Below are 27,892 nucleotides of genomic sequence, written 5' to 3' on the forward strand. Positions count from 1 at the left end.
TCCCAGTACCTCTGTTCCTCAGAATCTCTACTTGTGTTGGGGTCACTTTCTACTCAGTGTGTCAAGAGTCACATCCACCTGTGACCCCCCTCCCCCTCATCGTCGTCAACAACGGCTCGGCATTCCAAACCAGGATTCAGAGCTACGTGCCCACAACATCGGCACGGCACCATTCTTCACTACATATTGTGTACATATTAGCTTTGAATCACTATTTATATATTTAAATACACGTATCTCATTTAGTTTTCTATAACTGAGTACTTGGAATTTGTCTTCATTGAACATCATATTGCCCGTTGCCCATTGGAAAACTTGGTTTATATCTTCTTGGAGGTTAATTAACCGTGTCCTCAATAGATGACAGTCTCATGCAGCTCCTAGTATCGGCTGCAAAGGATGACATGGTGCTGTGGATTAAATCTGTCTATGTCTGATATTAGGATGAGGAACAGGATGGGGGCGAGTACTGTGCCTTGTGGGACAGAGCTTTTCACTATGGTAGCTTCCGATTTAACTCTGTTGACCACTACTCTTTATGTTCGATTGGTTAGAAAGTTGAAGAACCATCTCCTCACTTTGCAAGTTATTCCTTTAGCACGCATTTTGGGCGCTATTACCCCATGATCGCACTTGTCAAAGGCTTTTGCTAAGTCTGTGTATATTACATCTGCATTCTGTTTTCCTTCCAGTGCATCCAAGGCCATATCATAGTGATCCAGTAGTTGTGAGAGGCAGGAGCGACCTGCCCTGAACCCATGTTGCCCTGGATTGTGCAGTTTTTGGGAATCCAAGTGGTTTGCAATCCTGCTTCTTAGCACTCTTTCGAAGATTTTTATGATGTGGGACGTTAGAGCTATTGGTCTATAGTTCTTAGCTAATGGTTTGCTGCCACCTTTATGATGTGGGGCTATATCCGTTATTTTAAGTGACTGTGGAATTTCACCCATGTCTAAGCTCCTTCTCCATAGTGTACTTAGGGCACGTGAAAAGGGTTTCTTGCAGTTCTCAATGAACACAGAGTTCCATGAGTCTGGGCCCGGGGCTGAGTGCATAGGAATGTTGTCAATGGCTTTCTCAAAGTCTATCAGAGTTAGAGTAATGTCGGAAATCTACATACAGTGATGGAGTTTTGAGGCTCATTCATGAAAAAAAAAATTGGACTGTCGATCTTTAGACTGACTAGTGGTTCGCTAAACACAGAGTCGTATTGAAATTTCAGTATCTCACTCATTTCTTTGTTGTCATCTGTGTAAGTCCCATCTTGTCTGAGCAAGGGCCCGATACCAAATGAGGTATTTGCCTTGTTTTTGGCGTATGAAAAGAAATATTTCTAATTTTTTTCAATGTCTCTAATTGCTTTTAGTTCCTCCTGTCTCTCCTGCGTCTTGTAAGAGTCCTTTAACTTAAGTTCGATACTTTCCACTTCCCTGCTCAGCGCTTCCGTGTATCAGATAATCTAACGTTCTTGAAGAGCTCAGTGATTCTTCGTCGTCCTCTGTAGAGGGAGCGTCTTTCCCTCTCCAGTTTACGTCTTCTCTTCTTTCTTAGGGGAATATGCCTTGAACATACTTCAAACCTGGTAAACCTAAGAATAGGTAGGGAATCATTCAAGACTTTGTACACCGTGTACGTCAGGCCTATACTGGAGAATGCAAACTAGTTTGGAACCCACACCTGGTAAATACATCAAGAAAATACAGAAGGTGCAAAGGATTTGCAACAAGATTAGTCTTGGAAATGTCCTACAAAGAATGATTAAGGGAAATCGACCTGACGACATTGGAAAACAGGAGGGTTAGGGGGAGACATGATAATGACATAAAATACTGCGAGGAACTGACAAGGTGGGCAAAGACAGGATGCCCCAGAGATGGGACACAGCACAAGGAGTCATAATTGGAAGCCGAAGACTCAGATGAATCAAAGAAATGTTAAGAAATATTTCATCTGTCATAGAGTTGTTAGGAAGTGGAATAGTCTTGAAAGTAAAGTAGTGGAGGCAGGAACCATACGTAGCTTTAAGATAAGGTATGATAAGCTCATGGAACAGGGAGAGAGAGGACCCAGTAGCGATCAGTGAAGAGGCAGGACCAGGAACTTTGAATCGATCCCTGCAACCACAGTTAGGTGAGTACACACAGTACTCGCTAAGGCCCAGCTGAGAGACCGTAAGAGACAGTACTCACCAAGACCCAGCTGAGAGACAGTACTCACCAAGACCCAGCTGAGAGACAGTACTCACTAAGACCCAGCTGAGAGACGGTACTCACAAAGACCCAGTTGAGAGACGGTACTCACCAAGACCCAGTTGAGAGACAGTACTCACTAAGACAAAGTTGAGAGACAGTACTCACCAAGACCCAGCTGAGAGACAGTACTCACTAAGACCCAGCTGAGAGACAGTACTCACCAAGACCCAGTTGAGAGACAGTACTCACCAAGACCCAGTTGAGAGACAGTACTAACCAAGACCCAGTTGAGAGACAGTTCTCACCAAGACCCAGTTGAGAGACAGTACTCACTACGACCCAGCTGAGAGACAGTACTCACTAAGACCCAGCTGAGAGACAGTACTCACCAAGACCCAGTTGAGAGACAGTACTCACCAAGACCCAGTTGAGAGACAGTACTAACCAAGACCCAGCTGAGAGACAGTACTCACCAAGACCCAGTTGAGAGACAGTACTCAGCTAGACCCAGCTGAGAGACAGTACTCACCAAGACCCAGTTGAGAGACAGTACTCAGCTAGACCCAGCTGAGAGACAGTACTCACCAAGACCCAGCTGAGAGACAGTACTCACCAAGACCCAGTTGAGAGACAGTACTAACCAAGACCCAGCTGAGAGACAGTACTCAGCTAGACCCAACTGAGAGACAGTACTCACCAAGACCCAGTTGAGAGACAGTACTCACCAAGACCCAGTTGAGAGACAGTACTCACCAAGACCCAGTTGAGAGACAGTACTAACCAAGACCCAGCTGAGAGACAGTACTCACCAAGACCCAGTTGAGAGACGGTACTAACCAAGACCCAGTTGAGAGACAGTACTAACCAAGACCCAGTTGAGAGACAGTACTAACCAAGACCCAGTTGAGAGACAGTACTCACCAAGACCCAGTTGAGAGACAGTACTAACCAAGACCCAGTTGAGAGACAGTACTAACCAAGACCCAGTTGAGAGACAGTACTAACCAAGACCCAGTTGAGAGACAGTACTAACCAAGACCCAGTTGAGAGACAGTACTAACCAAGACCCAGTTGAGAGACAGTACTAACCAAGACCCAGTTGAGAGACAGTACTAACCAAGACCCAGTTGAGAGACAGTACTAACCAAGACCCAGTTGAGAGACAGTACTAACCAAGACCCAGTTGAGAGACAGTACTAACCAAGACCCAGTTGAGAGACGGTACTAACCAAGACCCAGTTGAGAGACAGTACTAACCAAGACCCAGTTGAGAGACAGTACTCACTAAGACCCAGTTGAGAGACAGTACTCACTAAGACCCAGCTGAGAGACAGTACTCACCAAGACCCAGCTGAGAGACAGTACTCACTAAGACCCAGCTGAGAGACAGTACTCACCAAGACCCAGCTGAGAGACAGTACTCACTAAGACCCAGTTGAGAGACAGTACTCACTAAGACCCAGCTGAGAGACAGTGAGAGACAGTACTCACCAAGACCCAGCTGAGAGACAGTACTCACCAAGACCCAGCTGAGAGACAGTACTAACCAAGACCCAGCTGAGAGACAGTGAGAGACAGTACTCACCAAGACCCAGCTGAGAGACAGTACTAACCAAGACCCAGCTGAGAGACAGTACTCACCAAGACCCAGCTGAGAGACAGTACTCACCTAGACCCAGTTGAGAGACAGTACTCACCAAGACCCAGCTGAGAGACAGTACTCACCAAGACCCAGCTGAGAGACAGTGAGAGACAGTACTCACCTAGACCCAGCTGAGAGACAGTACTCACCAAGACCCAGCTGAGAGACAGTACTCACCAAGACCCAGCTGAGAGACAGTGAGAGACAGTACTCACCAAGACCCAGCTGAGAGACAGTGAGAGACAGTACTCATCAAGACCCAGCTGAGACACAGTACTCACCAAGACCCAGCTGAGAGACAGTGAGAGACAGTACTCACCAAGACCCAGCTGAGAGACAGTACTCACCAAGACCCAGCTGAGACACAGTGAGAGACAGTACTCACCAAGACCCAGCTGAGAGACAGTACTCACCAAGACCCAGCTGAGAGACAGTACTCACCTAGACCCAGCTGAGAGACAGTACTCACCAAGACCCAGCTGAGAGACAGTACTCACCAAGACCCAGCTGAGAGACAGTACTCACCAAGACCCAGCTGAGAGACAGTACTCACCAAGACCCAGCTGAGAGACAGTACTCACCTAGACCCAGCTGAGAGACAGTACTCACCAAGACCCAGCTGAGAGACAGTACTCACCAAGACCCAGCTGAGAGACAGTACTCACCAAGACCCAGCTGAGAGACAGTACTCACCAAGACCCAGCTGAGAGACAGTACTCACCAAGACCCAGCTGAGAGACAGTACTCACCAAGACCCAGCTGAGAGACAGTACTCACCAAGACCCAGCTGAGAGACAGTACTCACCAAGACCCAGCTGAGAGACAGTACTCACCTAGACCCAGCTGAGAGACAGTACTCACCAAGACCCAGCTGAGAGACAGTGAGAGACAGTACTCACCAAGACCCAGCTGAGAGACAGTACTCACCAAGACCCAGCTGAGAGACAGTACTCACCAAGACCCAGCTGAGAGACAGTGAGAGACAGTACTCACCAAGACCCAGCTGAGAGACAGTACTCACCAAGACCCAGCTGAGACACAGTGAGAGACAGTACTCACCAAGACCCAGCTGAGAGACAGTACTCACCAAGACCCAGCTGAGACACAGTGAGAGACAGTACTCACCAAGACCCAGCTGAGACACAGTGAGAGACAGTACTCACCAAGACCCAGCTGAGACACAGTGAGAGACAGTACTCACCAAGACCCAGCTGAGAGACAGTACTCACCAAGACCCAGCTGAGACACAGTGAGAGACAGTACTCACCAAGACCCAGCTGAGAGACAGTACTCACCAAGACCCAGCTGAGACACAGTGAGAGACAGTACTCACCAAGACCCAGCTGAGACACAGTGAGAGACAGTACTCACCAAGACCCAGCTGAGACACAGTGAGAGACAGTACTCACCAAGACCCAGCTGAGAGACAGTACTCACCAAGACCCAGCTGAGACACAGTGAGAGACAGTACTCACAAGACCCAGCTGAGAGACAGTGAGAGACAGTACTCACCAAGACCCAGCTGAGAGACAGTGAGAGACAGTACTCACCAAGACCCAGCTGAGAGACAGTACTAACCAAGACCCAGTTGAGAGACAGTGAGAGACAGTACTCACCAAGACCCAGCTGAGAGACAGTGAGAGACAGTACTCACCAAGACCCAGCTGAGAGACAGTACTCACCAAGACCCAGCTGAGAGATAGTACGTACCCATCTAGACCCAGCTGAGACAGTACTCAGCTAGACCCAGCTGAGAGACAGTGAGAGACAGTACTCACCAAGACCCAGCTGAGAGACAGTGAGAGACAGTACTCACCAAGACCCAGCTGAGACACAGTACTCAGCTAGACCCAGCTGAGAGACAGTGAGAGACAGTACTCACCAAGACCCAGCTGAGAGACAGTACTCACCAAGACCCAGCTGAGAGACAGTGAGAGACAGTACTCACCAAGACCCAGCTGAGAGACAGTACTCACCAAGACCCAGCTGAGAGACTCGGAGACCAGACTTGCCAAGTGGCTTGTATCGTAGACTGGAGACCAGAGATGACTGTCTGGAGACGATAGCCTGGGAGTCACTTCTGGTAGAGACATGATCACCTCCACAGCCAGTCAAGTCCTCCATGCACTCCAGTGAGGCTATGGGCGCCCTCCTGTGGGAGGAGAGAACCAGGGAGTTAGTGGAGGCAGGCAGGAGTTGCAGGAGAGTGGGAGTCTTACCTGCCAACAGAGAGAGAGAGAGAGAGAGAGAGAGAGAGAGAGATTTCACATATTCCACGTATACACTTTATTACAAATGTGGAAAAGTCCGGTTAAAGCGTCAGGTGCTGTAAGTGGTATTATGGCAGGTTGAAAAAATCTTAATTAGTAGTCACTGAGCTTTGTGAGTTGAAATTTGTTAATCCAGACTCACTCTCTCTCTCTCTCTCTCTCTCTCTCTCTCTCTCTCTCTCTCACTAGCTCGCTCTCTCATTAGTTCACTCTTTCACTAGCTCACTCTCTCACTTGCTCATTCTTTCACTAGCTCACTCTCTCACTCTCTCACTAGCTCACTCTCTCACTAGCTCACTCTGTCATTCTCTCACTAGCTCACTCTCTCACTAGCTCACTCTGTCATTCTCTCACTAGCTCACTCTCTCACTAGCTCACTCTCTCACTAGCTCACTCTCTCATTCTCTCACTAGCTCACTCTCTCACTAGCTCACTCTCTCACTCTCTCACTAGCTCACTCTCTCACTAGCTCACTCTCTTACTCTCTCACTTGCTCACTCTCTCACTAGCTCACTCTCTCACTAGCTCATTCTTTAACTTGCTCTTTCTCTCACTAGCTCACTCTCTCACTAGCTCACTTTCTCACTAGCTCACTCTCTCACTAGCTCACTCTCTCACTAGCTCACTCTCTCACTAGCTCACTCTCTCACTAACTCTCTCACTAGCTAACTCTCTCACTAACTCTCACTAAATCACTCTCTCACTAGCTTACTATCTCACTAGCTCACTCTCTCACTAACTCTCTCACTAACTCACTCTCTCACTAACTCACTCTCTCACTAACTCTCACTAACTCACTCTCTCACTAACTCACTCTCTCACTAACTCTCACTAACTCACTCTCTCACTAACTCACTCTCTCACTAACTCTCACTAACTCACTCACTAACTCAGTCTCTCACTAGCTCACTCTCTCACTAGCTCACTCTCTCAATAACTCTCTCACTAACTCACTCTCTCATTAACTCACTCTCTCACTAACTCAGTCTCTCACTAACTCAGTCTCTCACTAGCTCACTCTCTCACTAGCTCACTCTCTCACTAACTCTCTCACTAGCTCATTCTCTCGCTAACTCTCACTAACTTTCTCACTAACTCTCTCACTAACTCTCACTAACTCACTCTCTCACTAACTCTCTCACTAACTCTCACTAACTCACTCTCTCACTAGCCCACTTTCTCACTAACTCACTCTCTCACTAGCTCACTCTCTCACTAGCCCACTTTCTCACTAACTCACTCTCTCACTAACTCACTCTCTCACTAACTCTCACTAACTCACTCTCTCACTAACTCTCACTAACTCACTCTCTCACTAACTCACTCTCTCACTAACTCACTCTCTCACTAACTCTCACTAACTCACTCTCTCACTAACTCTCACTAACTCACTCTCTCACTAACTCTCACTAACTCACTCTCTCACTAACTCACTCTCTCACTAACTCACTCTCTCACTAACTCTCACTAACTCACTCTCTCACTAACTCACTCTCTCACTAACTCTCACTAACTCACTCTCTCACTAACTCTCACTAACTCACTCTCTCACTAACTCTCACTAACTCACTCTCTCACTAACTCTCACTAACTCACTCTCTCACTAACTCACTCTCTCACTAACTCTCACTAACTCACTCTCTCACTAACTCACTCTCTCACTAACTCACTCTCTCACTAACTCACTCTCTCACTAGCTCACTCTCACTAGCTCACTCTCTCACTAGCTCACTCTCTCACTAGCTCACTCTAACTCACTAGCTCACTAACTCACTCTCTCACTAACTCACTCTCTCACTAGCTCACTCTCACTAACTCACTCTCTCACTAGCTCACTCTCTCACTAGCTCACTCTCTCACTAACTCACTCTCTCACTAGCTCACTCTCTCACTAGCTCACTCTCTCACTAGCTCACTCTCTCACTAGCTCACTCTCTCACTAGCTCACTCTCTCATTAACTCACTCTCTCACTAGCTCACTCTCTCACTAGCTCACTCTCTCACTAGCTCACTCTCTCACTAGCTCACTCTCTCACTAACTCACTCTCTCACTAACTCTCACTAACTCACTCTCTCACTAACTCTCACTAACTCTCACTAACTCACTCTCTCACTAACTCACTCTCTCACTAACTCACTCTCTCACTAACTCTCACTAACTCTCACTAACTCACTCTCTCACTAACTCACTCTCTCACTAACTCACTAACTCTCACTAACTCACTCTCTCACTAACTCACTCTCTCACTAACTCTCACTAACTCTCTCTCTCACTAACTCACTCTCTCACTAACTCTCACTAACTCACTCTCTCACTAACTCACTCTCTCACTAGCTCACTCTCTCACTAGCTCACTCTCTCACTAGCTCACTCTCTCACTAACTCACTCTCTCACTAACTCACTCTCTCACTAACTCTCACTAACTCACTCTCTCACTAACTCACTCTCTCACTAACTCACTCTCTCACTAACTCACTCTCTCACTAACTCACTCTCTCACTAACTCACTCTCTCACTAGCTCACTCTCTCACTAACTCACTCTCTCACTACACTCTCTCACTAACTCACTCTCTCACTAACTCACTCTCTCACTAACTCACTCTCTCACTAACTCACTCTCTCACTAACTCACTCTCTCACTAACTCACTCTCTCACTAACTCACTCTCTCACTAACTCACTCTCTCACTAACTCACTCTCTCACTAACTCTCACTAACTCACTCTCTCACTAACTCTCACTAACTCACTCTCTCACTAACTCACTCTCTCACTAACTCACTCTCTCACTAACTCACTCTCTCACTAACTCTCACTAACTCACTCTCTCACTAACTCTCACTAACTCTCACTAGCTCAATCTCACTAACTCACTCTCTCACTAGCTCACTCTCTCACTAACTTTCTCACTAGTTCACTCACAATATACACGTACACTACACACGTACATATACGTACAATAAATACATAAAAAATGCGATACAATACACTTAAAATTCACGTACACAATACAATATACACGTACAATACACACGTACAGTGTACATGTAGACAGGTGTTGACACATGCTGTCTGCATTCAGTCAACAACTGTGTCATGTAAACAGTGAACATAAGAATGAAGGAGCACTACCGGACGCCTACTGGCCCATACAAGGTAGGTCCTTCTCTAGACCAACCCCACCCACAATTTTCTCCCAGAGTTTACCAAGAATTATCAACAGTACCTCAGGTACTGTTCATATTGGTATTAATACCAACCAATTGATAAATTAGACATATGTACAATACTTAGGTATCTTTACTGAGGAAATGTTTCGCCATACAGCGGCTTTATCAGTCCATACAAAGAAGGAGGAGGCTGAGGTAGTCAGTCCCTCAGCCTGGAGTCGATATAATCAGTCCTGTATTATTTTCAATGTTGATGGGGTAATTACATGTGTCTAATTTACCAACTTGGTTCTCTGAACCATGTTGCACATGTGTCTTGACTTCCATTTATCTACACTGCGACTGGTAGGTGGGATTCCCCAGTGGAAGTTGGTCGTACCTGAGGGACGGGGTAGTGGTAGTCTAGGAGGTTGTGATGTCCTCTGGTCCAGGATGTCACGTTGTACGTGGATGGTATACACGACTGACAAGGTGAAACTAAATACATGTGCAACATGTGGATGTCTTAATTGTAGATGTTTCGCCAGCCACTGTCTTTGTCAGCTACCCGCTCCTTACCATCTGACGCCGGTACATAAGTGACACTGTCTTTGTCAGCTACCCGCTCCTTACCATCTGACGCCGGTACATAAGTGACACTGTCTTTGTCAGCTACCCGCTCCTTACCACCTGACGCCGGTACATAAGTGACACTGTCTTTGTCAGCTACCCGCTCCTTACCACCTGACGCCGGTACATAAGTGACACTGTCTTTGTCAGCTACCCGCTCCTTACCACCTGACGCCGGTACATAAGCACCATTCATCCTGCCTGTGCTCTTAACTACCTCCAAGACTACGGTGCTCTTAACTACCTCCAAGACTACGGTGCTCTTAACTACCTCCAAGACTACGGTGCTCTTAACTACCTCCAAGACTACGGTTCTCTTAACTACCTACAAGACTACGGTGCTCTTAACTACCTCCAAGACTACAGTGCTCTTAACTACCTCCAAGACTACGGTGCTCTTAACTACCTCCAAGACTACGGTGCTCTTAACTACCTCCAAGACTACGGTGCTCTTAACTACCTCCAAGACTACGGTGCTCTTAACTACCTCCAAGACTACGGTGCTCTTAACTACCTCCAAGACTACGGTGCTCTTAACTACCTCCAAGACTAAGGTGCTCTTAACTACCTCCAAGACTACGGTGCTCTTAACTACCTCCAAGACTACGGTGCTCTTAACTACCTCCAAGACTACAGTGCTCTTAACTACCTCCAAGACTACGGTGCTCTTAACTACCTCCAAGACTACAGTGCTCTTAACTACCTCCAAGACTACGGTACTCTTAACTACCTCCAAGACTACAGTGCTCTTAACTACCTCCAAGACTACAGTGCTCTTAACTACTTCCAAGACTACGGTGCTCTTAACTACCTCCAAGACTACGGTGCTCTTAACTACCTCCAAGACTACGGTGCTCTTAACTACCTCCAAGACTACGGTGCTCTTAACTACCTCCAAGACTACGGTGCTCTTAACTACCTCCAAGACTACAGTGCTCTTAACTACCTCCAAGACTACGGTGCTCTTAACTACCTCCAAGACTACAGTGCTCTTAACTACCTCCAAGACTACGGTGCTCTTAACTACCTCCAAGACTACAGTGCTCTTAACTACCTCCAAGACTACAGTGCTCTTAACTACCTACAAGACTACGGTGCTCTTAACTACCTCCTAGACTACGGTGCTCTTAACTACCTCCAAGACTACAGTGCTCTTAACTACCTCCAAGACTACGGTGCTCTTAACTTCCTCCAAGACTACAGTGCTCTTAACTACCTCCAAGACTACGGTGCTCTTAACTACCTCCAAGACTACAGTGCTCTTAACTACCTCCAAGACTACGGTGCTCTTAACTACCTCCAAGACTATGGTGCTCTTAACTACCTCCAAGACTACGGTGCTCTTAACTACCTCCAAGACTACGGTGCTTTTAACTACCTCCAAGACTACGGTGCTCTTAACTACCTACAAGACTACGGTGCTCTTAACTACCTCCAAGACTACAGTGCTCTTAACTACCTACAAGACTACAGTTCTCTTAACTACCTACAAGACTACGGTGCTCTTAACTACCTCCAAGACTACGGTGCTCTTAACTACCTCCAAGACTACAGTGCTCTTAACTACCTCCAAGACTACGGTTCTCTTAACTACCTACAAGACTACGGTGCTCTTAACTACCTCCAAGACTACGGTTCTCTTAACTACCTCCAAGACTACGGTGCTCTTAACTACCTCCAAGATTACAGTGCTCTTAACTACCTCCAAGACTACGGTTCTCTTAACTACCTACAAGACTACGGTGCTCTTAACTACCTCCAAGACTACGGTTCTCTTAACTACCTCCAAGACTACGGTGCTCTTAACTACCTCCAAGACTACGGTGCTCTTAACTACCTCCAAGACTACGGTTCTCTTAACTACCTCCAAGACTACGGTGCTCTTAACTACCTCCAAGACTACGGTGCTCTTAACTACCTCCAAGACTACGGTGCTCTTAACTACCTCCAAGACTACGGTGCTCTTAACTACCTCCAAGACTACGGTGCTCTTAACTACCTCCAAGACTACGGTTAACTACCTCCAAGACTACGGTGCTCTTAACTACCTCCAAGACTACGGTGCTCTTAACTACCTCCAAGACTACGGTGCTCTTAACTACCTCCAAGACTACGGTGCTCTTAACTACCTCCAAGACTACGGTGCTCTTAACTACCTCCAAGACTACGGTGCTCTTAACTACCTCCAAGACTACGGTGCTCTTAACTACCTCCAAGACTACGGTGCTCTTAACTACCTCCAAGACTACGGTGCTCTTAACTACCTCCAAGACTACGGTGCTCTTAACTACCTCCAAGACTACGGTGCTCTTAACTACCTCCAAGACTACTCTTAACTACCTCCATGACTACGGTGCTCTTAACTACCTCCAAGACTACGGTGCTCTTAACTACCTCCAAGACTACGGTGCTCTTAACTACCTCCAAGACTACGGTGCTCTTAACTACCTCCAAGACTACGGTGCTCTTAACTACCTCCAAGACTACGGTGCTCTTAACTACCTCCAAGACTACGGTGCTCTTAACTACCTCCAAGACTACGGTGCTCTTAACTACCTCCAAGACTACGGTGCTCTTAACTACCTCCAAGACTACGGTGCTCTTAACTACCTCCAAGACTACGGTGCTCTTAACTACCTCCAAGACTACGGTGCTCTTAACTACCTCCAAGACTACGGTGCTCTTAACTACCTCCAAGACTACGGTGCTCTTAACTACCTCCAAGACTACGGTGCTCTTAACTACCTCCAAGACTACGGTGCTCTTAACTACCTCCAAGACTACGGTGCTCTTAACTACCTCCAAGACTACGGTGCTCTTAACTACCTCCAAGACTACGGTGCTCTTAACTACCTCCAAGACTACGGTGCTCTTAACTACCTCCAAGACTACGGTGCTCTTAACTACCTCCAAGACTACGGTGCTCTTAACTACCTCCAAGACTACGGTGCTCTTAACTACCTCCAAGACTACGGTGCTCTTAACTACCTCCAAGACTACGGTGCTCTTAACTACCTCCAAGACTACGGTGCTCTTAACTACCTCCAAGACTACGGTGCTCTTAACTACCTCCAAGACTACGGTGCTCTTAACTACCTCCAAGACTACGGTGCTCTTAACTACCTCCAAGACTACGGTTCTCTTAACTACCTCCAAGACTACGGTGCTCTTAACTACCTCCAAGACTACGGTGCTCTTAACTACCTCCAAGACTACGATGCTCTTAACTACCTCCAAGACTACGGTTCTCTTAACTACCTCTAAGACTACAGTGCTCTTAACTACCTCCAAGACTACGGTGCTCTTAACTACCTCCAAGACTACGGTGCTCTTAACTACCTCCAAGACTACGGTGCTCTTAACTACCTCCAAGACTACGGTGCTCTTAAGTACCTCCAAGACTACGGTGCTCTTAACTACCTCCAAGACTACGGTGCTCTTAACTACCTCCAAGACTACGGTGCTCTTAAGTACCTCCAAGACTACGGTGCTCTTAACTACCTCCAAGACTACGGTGCTCTTAACTACCTCCAAGACTACGGTGCTCTTAACTACCTCCAAGACTACGGTGCTCTTAACTACCTCCAAGACTACGGTGCTCTTAACTACCTCCAAGACTACGGTGCTCTTAACTACCTCCAAGACTACGGTGCTCTTAACTACCTCCAAGACTACGGTGCTCTTAACTACCTCCAAGACTACGGTGCTCTTAACTACCTCCAAGACTACGGTGCTCTTAACTACCTCCAAGACTACGGTGCTCTTAACTACCTCCAAGACTGAGAGAGTCATTACCTCAGCTTTCTATATAATTCTTCACATTACGTCTTTGTACGGTATATATAAAACTACTGGTTAGTGACGCGTCTACTAATAAAACTACCCGGGTGTTGTAGATGTGTCTGATGCTACGTCCAAGAACTATGTTAGTGGTTGGTTAATGACTTTCTTGTTAGTGGTTGGTTAATGACTTTATGTTAGTGGTTGGTTAATGACTTTCCTGTTAGTGGTTGGTTAATGACTTTCCTGTTAGTGGTTGGTTAATGACAGTGGTTGGTTAATGACTTTCTTGTTAGTGGTTGGTTAATGACTTTCCTGTTAGTGGTTGGTTAATGACTTTCCTGTTAGTGGTTGGTTAATGACTTTCCTGTTAGTGGTTGGTTAATGACTTTCCTGTTAGTGGTTGGTTAATGACTTTCCTGTTAGTGGTTGGTTAATGACTTTCCTGTTAGTGGTTGGTTAATGACTTTCCTGTTAGTGGTTGGTTAATGACTTTCCTGTTAGTGGTTGGTTAATGACTTTCCTGTTAGTGGTTGGTTAATGACTTTCCTGTTAGTGGTTGGTTAATGACTTTCCTGTTAGTGGTTGGTTAATGAATATCACACTCCAACAGAAGTGTAATCTAGTTTGCACCGCTGCTGACTGCAGCAGCAACACCAGAAGCAACAACACCAGCAGCAGCAACACCAGCAGCAGCAGCAACAACACCAGCAGCAGCAACACCAGCAGCAGCAGCAACAACACCAGAAGCAACAACACCAGCAGCAGCAACACCAGCAGCAGCAACACCAGCAGCAGCAGCAACAACACCAGCAGCAGCAACACCAGCAGCAACAACACCAGCAGCAGCAACACCAGCAGCAGCAACACCAGCAGCAACAACACCAGCAGCAGCAACACCAGCAGCAGCAGCAACAACACCAGCAGCAGCAACACCAGCAGCAACAACACCAGCAGCAGCAACCCCAGAAGCAGCAACACCAGCAGCAACAACACCAGCAGCAGCAGCAACAACACCAGCAGCAGCAACACCAGCAGCAACAACACCAGCAGCAGCAACAACACCAGCAGCAGCAGCAACAACACAAGCAGCAACAACACCAGCAGCAGCAACACCAGCAGCAACAACACCAGCAGCAGCAGCAACAACACCAGCAGCAGCAGCAACACCAGCAGCAGCAACAACAACACCAGCAGCAGCAGCAACACCAGCAGCAGCAGCAACAACACCAGCAGCAACAACACCAGCAGCAGCAGCAGCAGCAACACCAGCAGCAACAACAACAGAAGCAGCAGCAACAACACCAGCAGCAGCAGCAACAACACCAGCAGCAACAACACCAGCAGCAGCAGCAACAACACCAGCAGCAACAACACCAGCAGCAGCAGCAACAACACCAGCAGCAACAACACCAGCAGCAACAACACCAGCAGCAGCAGCAACAACACCAGCAGCAGCAACACCAGCAGCAGCAGCAACAACACCAGCAGCAACAACACCAGCAACAGCAACACCAGCAGCAGCAGCAACAACACCAGCAGCAACAACACCAGCAGCAGCAGCAACAACACCAGCAGCAGCAGCAACAACACCAGCAGCAGCAACACCAGCAGCAGCAGCAACAACACCAGCAGCAGCAACACCAGCAGCAGCAGCAGCAGCAGCAGCAGCAGCAACACCAGCAGCAGCAGCAACACCAGCAGCAGCAGCAGCAACAACACCAGCAGCAGCAACACCAGCAGCAGCAGCAGCAACACCAGCAGCAGCAGCAACAACACCAGCAGCAGCAACACCAGCAGCAGCAGCAACAACACCAGCAGCAGCAGCAACACCAGCAGTAGCAGCAGCAACAACTGCAGCAGCAGCAACACCAGCAGTAGCAGCAGCAACACCAGCAGTAGCAGCAGCAACAACTGCAGCAGCAGCAACACCAGCAGTAGCAGCAGCAACACCAGCAGCAACAACACCAGCAGCAACAACACCAGCAGCAGCAGCAACAACACCAGCAGCAGCAGCAACAACACCAGCAGCAACAACACCAGCAGCAACAACACCAGCAGCAGCAACACCAGCAGCAACAACACCAGCAGCAACAACAACTGCAGCAGCAACAACACCAGCAGCAACAGCAACTGCAGCAGCAACAACACCAGTAATAGCAGCAGCAACACCACCAGCAGCAACAACAACACCAGCAGCAACAACACCAGCAGCAACAACACCAGCAGTAGCAACAACTGCAGCAGCAACAACAACAACAGCAGCAGCAGCAGCAGCAGCAGCAACACCAGCAGCAGCAACACCAGCAGCAGCAACAACAGCAGCAGCAGCAACACCAGCAGCAGCAACAGCAGCAGCAGCAACACTAGCAGCAGCAGCAGCAGCAGCAGCAACAACACCAGCAGCAGCAACACCAGCAGCAACAACACCAGCAGCAGCAACAACACCAGCAGCAGCAGCAGTAGCAGCAGCAACACCAGCAGCAGCAACACCAGCAGCAGCAACACCAGCAGCAACAACACCAGCAGCAGCAACACCAGCAGCAGCAACACCAGCAGCAGCAACACCAGCAGCAGTAACAGCAGCAGCAACAACACCAGCAGCAGCAACACCAGCAGCAGCAGCAACACCAGCAGCAGCAGGAATACCAGCAGCAGCAGGAATACCAGCAGCAGCAGCAACACCAGCAGCAGCAACAACACCAGCAGCAGCAACAACACCAGCAGCAGCAACAACACCAGCAGCAGCAACACCAGCAGCAACAACACCAGCAGCAGCAACAACACCAGCAGCAACAACACCAGCAGCAACAACACCAGCAGCAGCAACAACACCAGCAGTAGGAACACCAGCAGCAGCAGCAACAACACCAGCAGCAGCAACAACACCAGCAGCAGCAACAACACCAGCAGCAACAACAACACCAGCAGCAGCAACACCAGCAGCAGCAACAACACCAGCAGCAGCAACAACACCAGCAGCAGCAACAACACCAGCAGCAGCAACAACACCAGCAGCAACAACACCAGCAGCAACACCAGCAGCAGCAACAACACCAGCAGCAACAACACCAGCAGCAACAACCCCAGCAGCAGCAACAACACCAGCAGCAACAACACCAGCAGCAACAACACCAGCAGCAGCAACAACACCAGCAGCAGCAACACCAGCAGCAGCAGCAACAACACCAGCAGCAGCAACAACACCAGCAACAACACCAGCAGCAACAACACCAGCAGCAACAACACCAGCAGCAACAACACCAGCAGCAGCAACACCAGCAGCAGCAACACCAGCAGCAGCAACACCAGCAGCAACAACACCAGCAGCAGCAACACCAGCAGCAGCAACACCAGCAGCAGCAACACCAGCAGCAGCAACACCAGCAGCAACAACACCAGCAGCAACAACACCAGCAGCAACAACACCAGCAGCAACAACACCAGCAGCAACAACACCAGCAGCAGCAACACCAGCAGCAGCAACACCAGCAGCAGCAGCAACAACACCAGCAACAACACCAGCAGCAACAACACCAGCAGCAGCAACACCAGCAACAGCAGCAACAACACCAGCAGCAACAACACAAGCAGCAACAACACCAGCAGCAACAACACCAGCAGCAACAACACCAGCAGCAGCAACACCAGCAGCAGCAGCAACAACACCAGCAGCAACAACACCAGCAGCAACAACACCAGCAGCAACAACACCAGCAGCAACAACACCAGCAGCAGCAACACCAGCAGCAGCAACAACACCAGCAGCAGCAACAACACCAGCAGCAGCAACACCAGCAGCAGCAACACCAGCAGCAGCAGCAACAACACCAGCAGCAACAACACCAGCAGCAACAACACCAGCAGCAACAACACCAGCAGCAGCAGCAACAACACCAGCAGCAACAACACCAGCAGCAACAATACCAGCAGCAACAACACCAGCAGCAACAACACCAGCAGCAGCAACAACACCAGCAGCAGCAACAACACCAGCAGCAGCAACACCAGCAGCAGCAACACCAGCAGCAACAACACCAGCAGCAGCAACAACAACATCAGCAGCAACAATACCAGCAGCAGCAACAATACCAGCAGCAACAATACCAGCAGCAACAATACCAGCAGCAACAATACCAGCAGCAGCAACAATACCAACAGCAACAATACCAGCAGCAACAATACCAGCAGCAGCAACAATACCAGCAGCAACAATACCAACAGCAACAATACCAGCAGCAGCAACAATACCAGCAGCAACAATACCAGCAGCAACAATACCAGCAGCAACAATACCAGCAGCAACAACAACATCAGCAGCAACAATACCAGCAGCAGCAACACCAGCAACAGCAACACCAGCAGCAACAACACCAGCAGCAGCAACAACACCAGCAGCAACAACACGAGCAGCAACAACACCAGCAGCAACAACACCAGCAGCAGCAACAACACAAGCAGCAACAACACCAGCAGCAGCAACACCAGCAGCAGCAACACCAGCAGCAACAACACCAGCAGCAGCAACAACACAAGCAGCAACAACACCAGCAGCAGCAACACCAGCAGCAGCAACACCAGCAGCAACAACACCAGCAGCAACAACACAAGCAGCAACAACACCAGCAGCAGCAACAACACCAGCAGCAGCAACACCAGCAGCAGCAACAACAACACCAGCAGCAACAACACCAGCAGCAGCAACACCAGCAGCAGCAACAACACCAGCAGCAGCAGCAACACCAGCAGCAACAACACCAGCAGCAGCAGCAACAACACCAGCAGCAGCAACAACACCAGCAGCAACAACACCAGCAGCAGCAACAACACCAGCAGCAACAACACCAGCAGCAACAACACCAGCAGCAACAACACCAGCAGCAACAACACCAGCAGCAGCAACAACACCAGCAGCAACAACACCAGCAGCAGCAGCAACAACACCAGCAGCAACAACACCAGCTGCAACAACACCAGCAGCAACAACAACACCAGCAGCAACAACACCAGCAGCAACAACACAAGCAGCAGCAACAACACAAGCAGCAACAACACCAGCAGCAACAACACCAGCAGCAGCAACACCAGCAGCAACAACACCAGCAGCAACAACACCAGCAGCAGCAACAACACCAGGAGCAAGAACACCAGCAGCAGCAACACCAGCAGCAACAACACCAGCAGCAACAACACCAGCAGCAGCAACAACACCAGCAGCAAGAACACCAGCAGCAGCAACATTAGCAGCAACAACACCAGCAGCAACAACACCAGCAGAAACAACACCAGCAGCAGCAACAGCACCAGCAGCAACAACACCAGCAGCAACAACACCAGCAGCAACAACACCAGCAGCAGCAGCAACACCAGCAGCAACAACACCAGCAGCAGCAGCAACAACACCAGCAGCAACAACACCAGCAGCAACAACACCAGCAGCAACAACACCAGCAGCAACAACACCAGCAGCAACAACACCAGCAGCAACAACACCAGCAGCAACAACACCAGCAGCAGCAGCAACAACACCAGCAGCAACAACACCAGCAGCAGCAGCAACAACACCAGCAGCAACAACACCAGCAGCAGCAACAACACCAGCAGCAACAACACCAGCAGCAGCAGCAACAACACCAGCAGCAGCAACAACACCAGCAGCAGCAACAACACCAGCAGCAACAACACCAGCAGCAACAACACCAGCAGCAACAACACCAGCAGCAACAACACCAGCAGCAACAACACCAGCAGCAACAACACCAGCAGCAACAACACCAGCAGCAACAACAACACCAGCAGCAACAACACCAGCATCAACAACACCAGCAACAACAACAACACCAGCAGCAACAACACCAGCAGCAACAACACCAGCAGCAACAACAACACCAGCAGCAACAACACCAACAGCAACAACACCAGCAGCAACAACAACACCAGCAGCAACAACACCAGCAGCAGCAACAACACCAGCAGCAGCAACAACACCAGCAGCAACAACACCAGCAGCAACAACACCAGCAGCAGCAACAACACCAGCAGCAGCAACAACACCAGCAGCAACAACACCAGCAGCAACAACACCAGCAGCAGCAACAACACAAGCAGCAACAACACCAGCAGCAACAACACCAGCAGCAGCAACACCAGCAGCAGCAACAACACCAGCAGCAGCAGCAACAACACCAGCAGCAACAACACCAGCAGCAACAGCAACACCAGCAGCAACAACACCAGCAGTAGCAGCAGCAACACCAGCAGCAACAACACCAGCAGTAGCAGCAGCAACACCAGCAGTAGCAGCAACAACACCAGCAGCAACAACACCAGCAGCAACAACACCAGCAGCAACAACAACTGCAGCAGCAACAACACCAGCAGCAACAACACCAGCAGCAACAACAACTGCAGCAGCAACAACACCAGCAGCAACAACACCAGCAGCAACAACACCAGCAGCAACAACAACTGCAGCAGCAACAACACCAGCAGCAACAACACCAGCAGCAGCAACACCAGCAACAGCAGCAACAACACCAGCAGCAACAACACCAGCAGCAACAACACCAGCAGCAACAACACCAGCAGCAACAACACCAGCAGCAGCAACACCAGCAGCAGCAGCAACAACACCAGCAGCAACAACACCAGCAGCAACAACACCAGCAGCAACAACACCAGCAGCAACAACACCAGCAGCAGCAACACCAGCAGCAGCAACAATACCAGCAGAAGCAACAATACCAACAGTAACAATACCAACAGCAGCAACAATACCAGCAGCAGCAACAATACCAACAGCAACAATACCAGCAGCAACAACAACATCAGCAGCAACAATACCAGCAGCAGCAACAATACCAGCAGCAACAATACCAGCAGCAACAATACCAGCAGCAACAATACCAGCAGCAACAATACCAGCAGCAACAATACCAGCAGCAACAACAACATCAGCAGCAACAATACCAGCAGCAACAATACCAGCAGCAACAATACCAACAGCAACAACAACATCAGCAGCAGCAACAATACCAGCAGCAGCAACAATACCAGCAGCAACAATACCAGCAGCAACAATACCAACAGTAACAATACCAGCAGCAGCAACAATAGCAGCAGCAACAATACCAACAGTAACAATACCAACAGCAGCAACAATAGCAGCAGCAACAACAACATCAGCAACACCAATACCAGCAGCAGCAGCAATACCAACAGCAACAATACCAACAGCAACAATACCAGCATCAACAACAACATCAGCAGCAACAATACCAGCAGCAGCAACAATACCAGCAGCAACAATACCAGCAGCAACAACACCAGCAGCAGCAACAACACCAGCAGCAACAACACCAGCAGCAGCAACACCAGCAGCAGCAACAACAACACCAGCAGCAACAACACCAGCAGCAGCAACACCAGCAGCAGCAACAACACCAGCAGCAGCAGCAACACCAGCAGCAACAACATCAGCAGCAGCAGCAACAACACAAGCAGCAACAACACCAGCAGCAACAACACCAGCAGCAACAACACCAGCAGCAGCAACAACACCAGCAGCAACAACACCAGCAGCAGCAGCAACAACACCAGCAGCAACAACACCAGCAGCAGCAACAACACCAGCAGCAACAACACCAGCAGCAGCAACAATACCAGCAGCAGCAACAACAACATCAGCAGTAACAATACCAGCAGCAACAACAACATCAGCAGCAACAATACCAGCAGCAGCAACAATACCAACAGTAACAATACCAACAGCAGCAACAATACCAACACTAACAATACCAGCAGCAACAACAACATCAGCAGCAACAATACCAGCAGCAGCAATACCAGCAGCAGCAGCAACAACACCAGCAGCAACAACACCAGCAGCAACAACACCAGCAGCAGCAACACCAGCAGCAGCAGCAACAACACCAGCAGCAACAACACCAGCAGCAGCAACACCAGCAGCAGCAGCAACAACACCAGCAGCAGCAGCAACAACACCAGCAGCAGCAACACCAGCAGCAACAACACCAGCAGCAACAACACCAGCAGCAACAACACCAGCAGCATGAACACCAGCAGCAGCAGCAACAACACCAGGAGCAACAACGTTGACCAGCAGCAACAACACCAGCAGGAACAACACCAGCAGCAGCAACGCCAGCAGCAGCAGCAGCAGCAATAACACCAGCAGCAACAACACCAGCAGGAACAACACCAGCAGCAGCAACGCCAGCAGCAGCATCAACAACACCAGCAGCAACAACACCAGCAGCAGGAACAACACCTGCAGCAGCAGCAACACCAGCAGAAGCAACACCACCAGCAGCAGCAACAACACCAGCAGCAGCATCAACAACACCAGCTGCATCAACACCAGCAGAAACAACACCAGCAGCAGGAACAACACCTGCAGCAGCAACAATACCAGGAGCAACAACACCAGCAGCAACAACACCAGCAGCAGCAACACCAGCAGCAACAACACCAGCAGCAGGAACAACACCTGCAGCAGCAACAACACCAGGAGCAACAACACCAGCAGCAGCAGTAACACCAGCAGCAACACCACCAGCAGCATCAACAATACCAGCAGCATCAACACCACTCAGGTGTGTGTGAGGTTACCTGTGTGTTGTTCCACTCAGGTGTGTGTGAGGTTACCTGTGTGTTGTTCCACTCAGGTGTGTGTGAGGTTACCCGTGTGTTGTTCCACTCAGGTGTGTGTGAGGTTACCTGTGTGTTGTTCCACTCAGGTGTGTGTGAGGTTACCTGTGTGTTGTTCCACTCAGGTGTGTGTGAGGTTACCTGTGTGTTGTTCCACTCAGGTGTGTGTGAGGTTACCTGTGTGTTGCTCCACTCAGGTGTGTGTGAGGTTACCTGTGTGTTGTTCCACTCAGGTGTGTGTGAGGTTACCTGCGTGTTGTTCCACTCAGGTGTGTGTGAGGTTACCTGTGTGTTGTTCCACTCAGGTGTGTGTGAGGTTACCTGTGTGTTGTTCCACTCAGGTGTGTGTGGGGTTACCTGTGTGTTGTTCCACTCAGGTGTGTGTGAGGTTACCTGTGTGTTGTACCACTCAGGTGTGTGTGGGGTTACCTGTGTGTTGTTCCACTCAGGTGTGTGTGAGGTTACCTGTGTGTTGTTCCACTCAGGTGTGTGTGAGGTTACCTGTGTGTTGTTCTTCTCAGGTGTGTGTGAGGATACCTGTGTGTTGTTCCACTCAGGTGTGTGTGGGGTTACCTGTGTGTTGTTCCACTCAGGTGTGTGTGGAGTTACCTGTGTGTTGTTCCACTCAGGTGTGTGGGGTTACCTGTGTGTTGTTCCACTCAGGTGTGTGGGGTTACCTGTGTGTTGTACCACTCAGGTGTGTGTGGGGTTACCTGTGTGTTGTTCCACTCAGGTGTGTGTGGGGTTACCTGTGTGTTGTTCCACTCAGGTGTGTGGGGTTACCTGTGTGTTGTACCACTCAGGTGTGTGTGGGGTTACCTGTGTGTTGTTCTACTCAGGTGTGTGTGGGGTTACCTGTGTGTTGTACAACTCAGGTGTGTGTGAGGTTACCTGTGTGTTGTTCCACTCAGGTGTGTGTGAGGTTACCTGTGTGTTGTTCCACTCAGGTGTGTGGGGTTACCTGTGTGTTGTTCCACTCAGGTGTGTGTGTGGTTACCTGTGTGTTGTTCCACTCAGGTGTGTGTGAGGTTATCTGTGTGTTGTTCCACTCAGGTGTGTGTGAGGTTACCTGTGTGTTGTTCCACTCAGGTGTGTGTGAGGTTACCTGTGCGTTGTACCACTCAGGTGTGTGTGAGGTTACCTGTGTGTTGTTCCACTCAGGTGTGTGGGGTTACCTGTGTGTTGTTCCACTCAGGTGTGTGGGGTTACCTGTGTGTTGTACCACTCAGGTGTGTGTGGGGTTACCTGTGTGTTGTTCCACTCAGGTGTGTGTGAGGTTACCTGTGTGTTGTTCCACTCAGGTGTGTGTGGGGTTACCTGTGTGTTGTACCACTCAGGTGTGTGTGAGGATACCTGTGTATTGTACCACTCAGGTGTGTGTGAGGTTACCTGTGTGTTGTACCACTCAGATGTGTGTGAGGTTACCTGTGTGTTGTTCCACTCAGGTGTGTGTGAGGTTACCTGTGTGTTGTACCACTCAGGTGTGTGTGAGGTTACCTGTGTGTTGTTCCACTCAGGTGTGTGGGGTTACCTGTGTGTTGTTCCACTCAGGTGTGTGGGGTTACCTGTGTGTTGTACCACTCAGGTGTGTGGGGTTACCTGTGTGTTGTACCACTCAGGTGTGTGTGAGGTTACCTGTGTGTTGTTCCACTCAGGTGTGTGTGAGGTTACCTGTGTGTTGTTCCACTCAGGTGTGTGTGGGGTTACCTGTGTGTTGTTCCACTCAGGTGTGTGTGGGGTTACCTGTGTGTTGTTCCACTCAGGTGTGTGTGGGGTTGCCTGTGTGTTGTTCCACTCAGGTGTGTGTGAGGTTACCTGTGTGTTGTACCACTCAGGTGTGTGTGAGGTTACCTGTGTGTTGTTCCACTCAGGTGTGTGTGGGGATACCTGTGTGTTGTTCCACTCAGGTGTGTGTGGGGTTACCTGTGTGTTGTACCACTCAGGTGTGTGTGAGGTTCCCTGTGTGTTGTTCCACTCAGGTGTGTGTGAGGTTACCTGTGTGTTGTTCAACTCAGGTGTGTGTGGGGTTACCTGTGTGTTGTTCCACTCAGGTGTGTGTGGGGATACCTGTGTGTTGTTCCACTCAGGTGTGTGTGAGGTTACCTGTGCGTTGTTCCACTGAGGTGTGTGTGGGGTTACCTGTGTGTTGTACCACTCAGGTGTGTGTGAGGTTACCTGTGTGTTGTTCCACTCAGGTGTGTGTGAGGTTACCTGTGTGTTGTTCCACTCAGGTGTGTGTGAGGTTACCTGTGTGTTGTTCCACTCAGGTGTGTGTGAGGTTACCTGTGTGTTGTTCCACTCAGGTGTGTGTGAGGTTACCGGTGTGTTGTTCCACTCAGGTGTGTGGGAATACCTGTGTGTTGTTCCACTAAGGTGTGTGTGAGGTTACCTGTGTGTTGTCCCACTCAGGTGTGTGGGAATACCTGTGTGTTGCTCCACTCAGGTGTGTGGGGATACTTATGTGTTGTTCCACTCAGGTGTGTGGGAATACCTGTGTGTTGTTCCACTCAGGTGTGTGTGAGGTTACCTATGTGTTGTTCCACTCAGGTGTGTGTGAGGTTACCTATGTGTTGTTCCACTCAGGTGTGTGTGAGGTTACCTATGTGTTGTTCCACTCAGGTGTGTGTGAGGTTACCTATGTGTTGTTCCACTCAGGTGTGTGTGAGGATACCTGTGTGTTGTTCCACTCAGGTGTGTGGGAATACCTGTCTGTTGTTCCACTCAGGTGTGTGTGAGGTTACCTATGTGTTGTTCCACTCAGGTGTGTGTGAGGTTACCTGTGTGTTGTTCCACTCAGGTGTGTGGGAATACCTGTCTGTTGTTCCACTCAGGTGTGTGTGAGGTTACCTATGTGTTGTTCCACTCAGGTGTGTGGGGATACTTATGTGTTGTTCCACTCAGGTGTGTGGGGATACCTGTGCGTTGTTCCATCACAGTCTTGTTGTACAAACAAATAATTGTTACTAAGAGGCAGACACTGTTTGTCTTGTTGCAGACTGTGACAAGACTGTGACAAGACTGTGACAAGACTGTGACAAGACTGTGACAAGACTGTGACAAGACTGTGACAAGACTGTGACAAGACTGTGGCAAGACTGTGACAAGACTGTGACAAGACTGTGACAAGACTGTGACAAGACTGTGACAAGACTGTGACAAGACTGTGACAAGACTGTGACAAGACTGTGACAAGACTGTGACAAGACTGTGACAAGACTGTGGCAAGACTGTGACAAGACTGTGACAAGACTGTGACAAGACTGTGACAAGACTGTGACAAGACTGTGACAAGACTGTGACAAGACTGTGACAAGACTGTGGCAAGATTGTGACAAGACTGTGACAAGACTGTGACAAGACTGTGACAAGACTGTGGCAAGACTGTGGCAAGATTGTGACAAGACTGTGACAAGACTGTGACAAGACTGTGACAAGACTGTGACAAGACTGTGACAAGACTGTGACAAGACTGTGACAAGACTGTGACAAGACTGTGACAAGACTGTGGCAAGACTGTGGCAAGATTGTGACAAGACTGTGACAAGACTGTGACAAGACTGTGACAAGACTGTGGCAAGACTGTGGCAAGATTGTGACAAGACTGTGACAAGACTGTGACAAGACTGTGACAAGACTGTGACAAGACTGTGACAAGACTGTGACAAGACTGTGACAAGACTGTGACAAGACTGTGACAAGACTGTGGCAAGACTGTGGCAAGATTGTGACAAGACTGTGACAAGACTGTGACAAGACTGTGACAAGACTGTGACAAGACTGTGACAAGACTGTGACAAGACTGTGACAAGACTGTGACAAGACTGTGACAAGACTGTGACAAGACTGTGACAAGACTGTGGCAAGACTGTGACAAGACTGTGACAAGACTGTGACAAGACTGTGACAAGACTGTGACAAGACTGTGACAAGACTGTGACAAGACTGTGGCAAGACTGTGACAAGACTGTGACAAGACTGTGACAAGACTCTGACAAGACTGTGGCAAGACTGTGACAAGACTGTGACAAGACTTTGACAAGACTGTGACAAGACTGTGACAAGACTGTGGCAAGACTGTGACAAGACTGTGACAAGACTGTGACAAGACTGTGACAAGACTGTGGCAAGACTGTGACAAGACTGTGACAAGACTTTGACAAGACTGTGACAAGACTGTGACAAGACTGTGGCAAGACTGTGACAAGACTGTGACAAGACTGTGACAAGACTGTGGCAAGACTGTGACAAGACTGTGACAAGACTGTGACAAGACTGTGACAAGACTGTGACAAGACTGTGACAAGACTGTGACAAGACTGTGGCAAGACTGTGGCAAGACTGTGACAAGACTGTGACAAAACTCTGACAAGACTGTGACAAGACTGTGACAAGACTGTGACAAGACTGTGACAAAACTCTGACAAGACTGTGACAAGACCGTGACAAGACTGTGACAAAACCCTGACACGACTCAGACAAGACTGTGACAAGACTGTGACAAGACTGTGACAAGACTGTGACAAAACTCTGACAAGACTGTGACAAGACTGTGACAAGACTGTGACAAGACTGTGACAAAATTTTGACAAGACTGTGACAAGACTGTGACAAGACTGTGACAAGACTGTGAAAAGACTGTGACAAAACTCTGACAAGACTGTGACAAGACTGTGACAAGACTGTGACAAGACTGTGACAAGACTGTGGCAAGACTGTGGCAAGACTGTGACAAGACTGTGACAAGACTGTGACAAGACTGTGGCAAGACTGTGACAAGACTGTGACAAGACTGTGGCAAGACTTTAGCAAGACTGTGACAAGACTGTGACAAGACTGTGACAAGACTGTGGCAAGACTGTGACAAGACTGTAGCAAGACTGTGACAAGACTGTGACAAGACTGTGACAAGACTGTGACAAGACTGTGACAAGACTGTGACAAGACTGAGACAAGACTGTAGCAAGACTGTGACAAGACTGTGACAAGACTGAGACAAGACTGTGACAAAACTCTGACAAGACTGTGACAAGACTGTGGCAAGACTGTGACAAAACTCTGACAAGACTGTGACAAGACCGTGACAAGACTGTGACAAAACTCTGACACGACTGTGACAAGACTGTGACAAGACTGTGGCAAGACTGTGACAAGACTGACAAGACTGTGACAAGACTGTGACAAGACTGTGGCAAGACTGTGGCAAGAGTGTGACAAGACTGTGACAAGACTGTGACAAGACTGTGACAAGACTGTGACAAGACTGTGACAAAACTCTGACAAGACTGTGACAAGACCGTGACAAGACTGTGACAAAACTCTGACACGACTGTGACAAGACTGTGACAAGACTGTGGCAAGACTGTGACAAGACTGTGACAAGACTGTGGCAAGACTGTGACAAGACTGTGACAAGACTGTGGCAAGACTGTAGCAAGACTGTGACAAGACTGTGACAAGACTGTGACAAGACTGTGGCAAGACTGTGACAAGACTGTGACAAGACTGAGACAAGACTGTAGCAAGACTGTGACAAGACTGTGACAAGACTGAGACAAGAC

At 49.0% G+C, this 27,892-nt stretch overlaps 1 protein-coding gene across 8 annotated transcripts in view; it reads right to left on the bottom strand.

The window, feature by feature from the left end:
• LOC128684243 (voltage-gated potassium channel subunit beta-1) overlaps positions 1 to 27,892 on the bottom strand; it is a 621,311-nt gene that overhangs the window by 54,679 nt on the left and 538,740 nt on the right. For all 8 annotated transcript variants that reach the window (XM_070093873.1, XM_070093861.1, XM_070093853.1 and 5 more), the window contains one exon: positions 5,811 to 5,986. In XM_070093873.1, coding sequence (XP_069949974.1) covers positions 5,811 to 5,986 — 176 coding nt within the window. The remainder of the gene's footprint in view (positions 1 to 5,810; positions 5,987 to 27,892) is intronic.

This window comes from Cherax quadricarinatus, chromosome 4 (genome assembly GCF_038502225.1).
Source record: "Cherax quadricarinatus isolate ZL_2023a chromosome 4, ASM3850222v1, whole genome shotgun sequence".
In the NCBI taxonomy this organism is placed as follows: domain Eukaryota; kingdom Metazoa; phylum Arthropoda; class Malacostraca; order Decapoda; family Parastacidae; genus Cherax; species Cherax quadricarinatus.